The 8,623-nt window shown below is 43.3% G+C and overlaps 1 protein-coding gene across 2 annotated transcripts in view; it reads left to right on the forward strand.

Moving 5' to 3' along the window:
• Positions 1-8,023, forward strand: part of tncb (tenascin Cb) — a 102,424-nt gene extending 94,401 nt beyond the window's left edge. For both annotated transcript variants that reach the window (XM_063194827.1, XM_063194828.1), the window contains 5 exons: positions 1-103; positions 1,048-1,144; positions 2,181-2,342; positions 3,918-4,081; positions 6,867-8,023. The exon at positions 1-103 is cut by the window's left edge and continues 49 nt beyond it. In XM_063194827.1, the coding sequence (XP_063050897.1) occupies positions 1-103; positions 1,048-1,144; positions 2,181-2,342; positions 3,918-4,081; positions 6,867-6,977 (637 nt within the window). In that variant the 3' untranslated portion in view covers positions 6,978-8,023. The remainder of the gene's footprint in view (positions 104-1,047; positions 1,145-2,180; positions 2,343-3,917; positions 4,082-6,866) is intronic.
• The last annotated feature ends 600 nt before the right edge of the window (positions 8,024-8,623 follow it).

Raw genomic sequence — 8,623 nt, forward strand, 5'->3', positions numbered from 1 at the left:
TGGCGACGCCACCTCCGGCATCTACACCATCTACCTGCGCGGGGACGAGAACCAGCCCCTGCAGGTCTACTGCGACATGGCCTCCGACGGCGGCGGATGGATTGTGAGTTCACACACAGGGGCGCAACTACAGTATATGCGACGTATGCTTTGCAGGGGGGCGCCAAAAAGAGAGGGTAAAAGAGGGAGAATACTGTTAGATTCAAAAACAGATGCATATTTCAAGGGTCACAAGGGTTTAACAAGGGGCGTAATCACAAGCCCATAACAAATAATTATTAATCCTTTTTTGTTTTTTTGGAGGGGGGGCACCAAAATAGTTCTTGCATATCCCCCCAGAAATGAGTAGTTGTGCCCCTGTTCACACATTTAGCTGTAAAATACAGTAATAATGTTATTTCTTGGAAGCCAGTGGTGTAGTCTACGTAGAACGCGGGTATACGGAGTATACCCACTTCTAAATTTCAGGGATTTCAGTATACCCACTTAAAATAGATTGATCCATTGTTTTGAATAGCACAAATATATACAGTATACCCACTTCAAAAAATGCTCAAATATACAGTATACCCACTATAAAAAAGTAGACTACATCACTGATTGGAGCGAATGACGTAACAACATAACATTGCATTGGGCAACATCGCATTGGGCAAAGACCGAGCCTGATGATGCACTGGGCGAAACGCGCTGCCAGAAAATAAAATAGAAAAAAAGAGAAGTAAGCAGTGTGAATTGTATCCTGAACTTTTAAAGTTTTCCTGCCACATACCTGTGTGTTACTAAGGGCTTGTGCAGAAGGACTCTTTGGACTCTATCAGTAATAATTTTGTTTTTATTTGTTTAAATATATATAACAATTTTAAATGCATAACTCATATATAAACAATGAAATATATCTACCATTACACATCATTTATATTGATGTTATAACTATTTATTACTAAATTATTATTGTTGTTATTGCTGCTGCAGCTGCTGCTCTCACTCTTGTAGACATTCTTGAAACTAAACAGACCTGTTTTGTTGTTGTTGTTGTTGTTTTAGGTGTTTGTGAGACGTCAGAGTGGAAAGGTGGAATTCTTCCGTAACTGGAGAAACTACACGGCTGGCTTTGGAGATCTGAATGACGAGTTCTGGCTTGGTATGTAATGTGTTAGTAGTGTTGTGACGTTCGGTAATGAATCGATTTTTTTGTAACAGTTACTAGACGTGAACGATGGGATTCGAATCCTAGTTGAGAGCCACCCTTTTCCATTTGTGTGTGTGTGTGCGTGTTACTTTTTCGTTCGTTTTGAGCATGTGACCTTCACGTGACGGGGAAAACTTAAGTGTCTGCCTCAGAGAGTGGCAGAGACGGTCTTTAGAAGGAGGAGGAAAATCAGTTGAAAAAAATGGCCTACAGGTGGAGTCAAAAATGCTAACTTCTTAGCACTGAATAAATAATTTAAAAACATTTTTGAAAGGAAAGAGGCACTATGATCCGCATCCCGTCTCAGAGCCATAAATCCCATTTCTGATAGGGCTTTCAGGCCGAACAGAACGGAGCCGGTGCCCACACCAGTTACGTTCGGCACTAAAGTGCTTATCTGCTGTCGTCACGGTTTGTGGAGAAAAACCTAATATTTTGTGGTTCGGATTGCGAACCAACTTTCCGGTTCGCGAACGCAAATATCTGTGGCGTGAATACGACGGCCCGTTCGCGATTAGGTGCGGGAACGGGCTCCAGCGGTCAGTCTGAACGCGCTATAAGTGTCTAGTGGCCAATGCCCAGCAACCATCTGTCATTATACAGCACCTGTCTCTATGGCTGCACTGCCTGTCACACTGTCCAACAGCTATTTGTCACTATACAACAGCTGATACTGAGCAAGCAATAGCTGTGTGTCCCAGCTAGCTGTGCAAGAAAGTTGTACTAGTATCAGTGCCGCTGACAGATTTTGCTGGGCGCAGGACAAAGTAATCTGAAAGGGTCACACATCCAATACATACAATGTAATGAAAACCCCATTTTTGGGCATGTCTCCCTGTGCCCAGGACAACTAACCCCTTTGCCTTTCTAAATTATTAATTTTGAATTAAAAACATCATGTGAACATGGTCAGTTGTAGCCATTCATCTGTGATGGTGTCCCAGCCTGACATTCCTGACATTCCATGCATTCCGTTCCCCTCCCCCAGGTCTCTCCAACCTGCACAAGATCACCTCTTCTGGCCAGTACGAGCTCCGCGTGGACCTGCGCGACAAGGGCGAGACGGTCTACGCTCAGTACGACAAGTTCTCCGTCTCGGAGCCCCGCAGCCGCTACAAGGTGCACGTGGGAGGATACAGCGGCACGGCAGGTAACTGGAAAAAAGAGAAAAACAAGCATGCACATCATCCGTCTCAAAAAGATTTGGTGAAGGTGCAGGAGTAACAAAATCACATGAAAACTGAAAGTAAGGTCTCCGACACCAAGTTCCCGCTTCTCTTATTTTAATTGGTGCATCAATGGGGTTGAAAGGTCACAGATGGCAGCTGAATCACATGACGCTAGATGGGCGCCACAATACTTGGAGGCAGGGGGGTAGCAGCAAATTCTTGGCACTATGTACAAGGACACTTTACCCCCACATTATTTATGACACCCTCCTTGGAAGAAAGAAAAACATGTAATATACAGCTACTGGGTTTTGTCACAGGGAAAAGGCTTAAGGTCCTGTGACAAAACCCAGTAGCTGTATTTCATACTGAGGCTGTGCCTGTTATCTTCAAGGGCTATACGTGGTTCTTAACCCAGAACTACTGTATAACTCGTGAAGATAACAAGCACAGTCTTAGTAGGAAATACAGATTCATAGGCATAGCTTAGCCTTCCTAACTATATCACTGAACGAGTTCCACCAGGTGCCCGCAGAATGAATTTATCACATAAATCTCTGTTATGTAATCGCCGACTGAGCCTTCAGTGTGGGTAAATCTCAGAGGAATGTGCCAGTAAATCTCCTGTTGAACAGTTTGTGTATTGTTGAATATCAACAAAGGCAAAAACTGGCATCTGCTGTACTATTGCAACCTAAATGCAGCAGCCCACGAAACCTCATATGAGATTGGTAGTGCTGTTCCTTTCATTTTTTTTTTTCAGTGACATTATTGTGGGGCTTATGTGGAGGCCTACTCTCTAAAGCATTCACAGTGTTCCTTTGTTAAAACCGATGATGTGTGTGTGTTTATGTGTATTTGTGACATTTCTTTTTTTTAATCTCTGTCCATGATTCAGGTGTACAGTAACCGTTGTGTTTATGTATGCATCATATCATGGTTTCTTAACATCCACAGCTTGCAAAAGTCTTAATTCACTGGGAGATTAATTCATTGGCAGATTCGTGAAGAACATCTACAGTATGATCGAAATGTTGGTCCCAATAAATTAAGTCTATTGCAAGCAGTGTGCAGATCCTTCCCCATCTCTACAGTCTGTACTAGGGCTGGGCAATATGGAAAAAAAATATATCACGAAATGGATTACTTTATATCACTATAACGATATATATCACGATATAGCACAATTACATACATTTTCAATTATTGTCTTTATTTGCTCTTTATTTTTTCATGTCGCAAAACCTTTCTTTAAAATGGATCTTTTTATTCTTATTTTTACAGTTACATTAACTTAGTGTGTATTGTGACAACATTACATGTAATTAAATGATATTCAATTGTATAAAACTGATCAAATTACTATCACGATATAAAGGATATAGGAGAAAGGTCACGATATACACTTTTATATCACGATAACGATAGATATCGTCATTGCCCAGCCCTACTACGTACGCTATTTTTTGATTTGGCGCCTGCTGTTGGATGTGCGCTCCTTCCACTACACTTCTTAACGTCCATGCCCAACACATGTTATGCTCACTTTTTTTCAGGAGATTCAATGACTTATCACCACGGCCGGCCCTTCTCCACATACGACAACGACAATGACATTGCCGTCACCAACTGTGCCCTGTCCTACAAGGGCGCTTTCTGGTACAAGAACTGTCATCGTGTCAACATCATGGGACGATATGGCGACAACAGTCACAGCAAGGTATGGACGTTATTTCATTACATTACACTCAGCTGACGTTTTCATTCCAAGCGACTTAGTTATTATCAGTACAGTGTATTGGTTACAGTCCCTGGAGCAGGGTGGGGTTAAGTGCCTTGCTCAAGGACACTTCAGCCACGGGGTGAGAAGATGGGGGTGGAAGAATGGGATTTGAACTAGTGTTGCACCGATACCGATACCAGTATCGGTGGATCGGTACTAAAATGGTGGTATCGGTATCGGCGAGTACCAACAAATAGGGCACCGATACCATTTACAGATGCTTGTATGACACTTAAACAGCCTTGAAATTAGTTATTTCATAGAGGTATTTAAAAAGTATAAAAAGTGTTGCTGGATTCACTTTGTATTAGTCTTTTTCCTGTTTCACAAAGGTAGGCAGCAGCCTGACAAAGCCATGCAATGATTTTACATCCAAGTAGTATGCACTGCAGCCCTTCATATCTATACATTTCAAATAGGATGGTATCGTTATGGTATCAGTATCGGCTGATACTGCACAGCCAGGTATCGGATATCGGTATCGGGGCCAAAAAATGGTATCGATGCAACACTAATTTGAACCCTTTTACTGTATCCTTAACCACTAGGCCACAGCTGCCAACTGCGTACCTCATGTCACAGATGTAGGGATTTTCAGCTTGGAGCAGGCTTCACTCCTAAATATTTTGAATGTGATGGTGCTGGTCCAAATGCTCAACTCAGTTTTTCAAGAAAGTGGCCACACCTTGCATAATAGTGTGCAATGAAAACACATATGCAAGGTGCGGCCTCTTGCTTGAAAAACAGATATAGGGGTAACTGTGGATCAATGAATGTAATTACTGCATGGGGAAACTGCGGTCAGGGCCGCTGACAGCTTTGGCCGGACCCAGGACAAAGTTGTCTGAAAGGGCCCCCCAGCCCAATACAAACAATTGTAATGAGGACCCAATTCTGGGCCCCCTCTCTCCCTGGGCCTGGGGCAACGGTCCCCTTTGTCCCCCTTGTCGGCACCCCTGACACACAATTGGACTAGCAACAGGTTTTCACTAGAACTCCTAGTCCACACTCGTAGTCACAGCAAGAGTGCCCAATCCCAAGCTCATACAAAATGTGTGACTTTAGAGGGAGAAACAAAGATGAACATCCGCACACTGCTCCCGTGTTGCTTTAAAAAAAATGTTTTCAAGTGAGCGCTTTCGAGCTAGTCGCTCTTCATCTAGCTCGAAAGCGCTCACTTGAATTTTTTTTAAAAAGCAACACGGGAGCAGTGTGCGGACATTCATCTTTGTTCCTGCAGTATTCTGGCCTTTTGTCATGCACCTGCGTTTTGGATGTGCGTACCACTAACCTACTGACTTTAAAGGGAGGAAATGCTGAGCGCTGTCCAATGATGAACCAGGGAACTCCAATATAGCTGATGCTCTTGAAGTCAAATAGACAAATGTCCCTTCTTAGTAGACTTGGTGGCCACTGGGCCTACTTCAGGGAACTCTTGCATATGAGACAAGGAGGTGTTACGTTTTTTAAAAATCCTTTATTATAAACTGGGGCATAGTCTAAACACGCTGACCGGTTTCAACCACACCGGGGGTGCATCCCAATATGCGTCCTTGCCTCCTCCACTTGTGCTTGTCTCCTCGTCCCGCCTCCTGGCCCCTCCTCCGTGGAGAAAACGATAAAGTTTCCCAGCTGTCAGCCTCGCCACAACAACTTTTGAGGGACTGTTTTTCATTCACCATCCCAATTGCAAATGAGAAAAAGACTTTACAATTGAGCTTTTGCAAGATATTGAAATATAACGCTGTTGTCAGTGATGTCATCATGACGAGAAGCATTACATTACATTACATTACATTGCATTTGGCAGACGCTTTATAACCAAAGCGACTTTCAGAAGAGGACATAATCAAGCCAACATCACAAGCAAATACAAAGTGCACAGGAGATATACAGAACAACAAGTGCAATTACAAAGAGGGGTTAGTTTTTTTTTTTTTTTTTTTTTATAATAAAGAGGAAATAATGAGAACACACACACACAAACACACACTCACAAACTAAACTAAACTAAACATAATGTCAGGATTCTGCCCTGGGGCAAGGCCAGTTCAATCATTAGTCTAGTAGATTCTCTCGAAAGAGGAATGTCTTTAGTTGTTTCTTGAAGGCTGCAAGAGAGGTGCTTAGTCTTGCTGCCTCTGGGAGACTGTTCCACCACTTGGGAACCACAACGGAGAACAATCTTGACTGGGAGTACCTAGAGCGACTGGATGGCAGAGCCAGACGGCTTCTGCTGGATGAGCGCAGATCTCTTCCAGTAACATAAGGCGTTAGTAGGTCCTTCAGATAAGCTGGGGCCGTTCCTGTGATGGTTTTGTAGGCAAGGGTCAATGCCTTGTGCTTGATCCGGGCGGCGATCGGTAACCAGTGCAACTCAATAAATAGAGGAGTAACATGCAACAAGAAGCAAGTGGAGGAGGCAAGTGGAGGAGGCAAGGACGCATATTAAAACGCACACCGGATCTTCATCAGGACGTGTCAAGAAAGAGTTCACATTGGGTGACATATTTGTCAGTTACACACGATGTGTAACAGGAAATGTGGTGTAAGGTGAAATTGTCAGACTCAACACTTCCTTGTAGTGCATTTCCATGGCAGTGCATTTCTGTGTGTACAGAGGATATATTCTTTAATGAATTATATAGAACAAATATGCTTTTTTCCTGTGTGCTTTTGAAGTTCACTAATACTCGTTTTTTATTCTTTATTTGTTTACTAGGGTGTCAACTGGTTCCACTGGAAGGGGCACGAGCATTCCATCGAGTTTGCCGAGATGAAGATCCGGCCAACCAACTTCAGGAACTTGGAGGGCAGGAGAAAACGATCATAAACCACCACCGCCACCACCACCACCACATCACTACACCACACCACCACAATGCCCCACATCATAACAACATCATAACACCCTGCCTCTGCCCACTGGTCCTTCTGCTTTTACCCCAGTCAATATCACCCCCTTCAGCTACCAAAGCCACTGCCCTGAGAGCTCGACCACCTCTCTCCATCTCTCTCTCTCTCTCTCTCTCTCTCTCTCTCTCTCTCTCTCTCTCTCTCACGCTGTCTCCATCCAAGTTTGGGTCTGTAGTGTCTGCCGTCCCGTCCCTTTGATCTCCTCCCATTTCAGATCCAAAGCCAGTGCCGCGCCGCCCGTCCCATTTTCCATGTTGTGTACAGTGTGAATGTTGTCAACATTTCACTGATTGTTGGGGGAAAGAAAACAGAACGATGGACTCAAAAGTGCATGGTCTAGCTAGCTAGCATACACCGTGCCTATGCAAATTCATGTGGACACCACACCAAAGATGGTGGTACCTACTGTTTGTTTGAGCAAAAAAACAAAAAAACATGTGACACAACAACAAAAGCACAACACAATTAATAAGCACAACCCTACAAAGCACTCACTCGCTCCACTGGCAGAGAGGAGATGGAGAGTCTGGCTCGGAGCTTGTTCTCTTAACACCACACACCACATCCTCAGTTTCCACATGACATACTGTGACAGTTTGACTTAAAAAAAAAAAAATCTGTGTTATGCAGAGAGGGCAGACCGTATGTTTGTGTGTTTGTTCGTTTGTTTCTGTGTGTGAATGTGTGCGTGAGTGTGTGTGTGTGTGATATCATGTAGTTTGTGGTGCCTCTTCACAAAGTTATCAACAGGAAATCTCACTCGTTATTCTTTTTGTAACTAAACTCCTGATCTACAGTTTGAAACAGCGTACGAGATAGGGTTGGGATGTAGATGGGAGAGAGAAGTGAGACAAATATTCCTGAAACAAAAACAGGGGGAGTATTCCAAGAACCTGGCTCAGTAGTAAGTCAGGTTAAAGGGGCATGCCACTATTTTGGGGCTTAATACAGTTAAAATCGTTGAATGGGGTTTATAAAGGTGGTAAAGTGTCTTATTTTTCATGTTAAGCGTTGTCTTGCTTTAAGACAAGTTAAAAGAGGGAATATGTCGCTAAGCTAGTGAAAGTCAATCGATCCGTGTAGCAATGCTACATGGATGCATTGACTTTCACTAGCTTAGCAACATACTCCCTCTTTTAACTTGTCTTAAAACAAGACAACGGCTTACATGAAAAATTAGACTCTTTACCACCTATATAAACCCTGGCCAATGATTTTAACTGTATTAAGCCCCAAAATAGTGGCATGCCCCTTTAAGTTAACCTTCAGGTTGTGGTAAATCATCTAATAGAAGAGCCGGGAGTCTTCATTTCCGTAACTAAGTGACACCTGTTGGCTGGGTATTAGCAGGTTTACCACTTCCTGTAGGTTAACTTCGCCAGGTTTATCACTTATCACCCTATTCTTGGAATACCCTCCAGGTTTTCTCTCTGAAAAATAAAGGGACTTCAGTTTAATCCATCCAATCAGCACGTCGTCAAAAGTGGAGAGGCTCCAGAGATGCTAGTCTGTGTTAGTCTTTTTGTGTGACATTTACCAGTGAGCCATTACCCCCTCTCCTTC

The sequence above is a fragment of the Engraulis encrasicolus genome, chromosome 3 (assembly GCF_034702125.1).
Source record: "Engraulis encrasicolus isolate BLACKSEA-1 chromosome 3, IST_EnEncr_1.0, whole genome shotgun sequence".
Classification (NCBI taxonomy): Eukaryota; Metazoa; Chordata; class Actinopteri; order Clupeiformes; family Engraulidae; genus Engraulis; species Engraulis encrasicolus.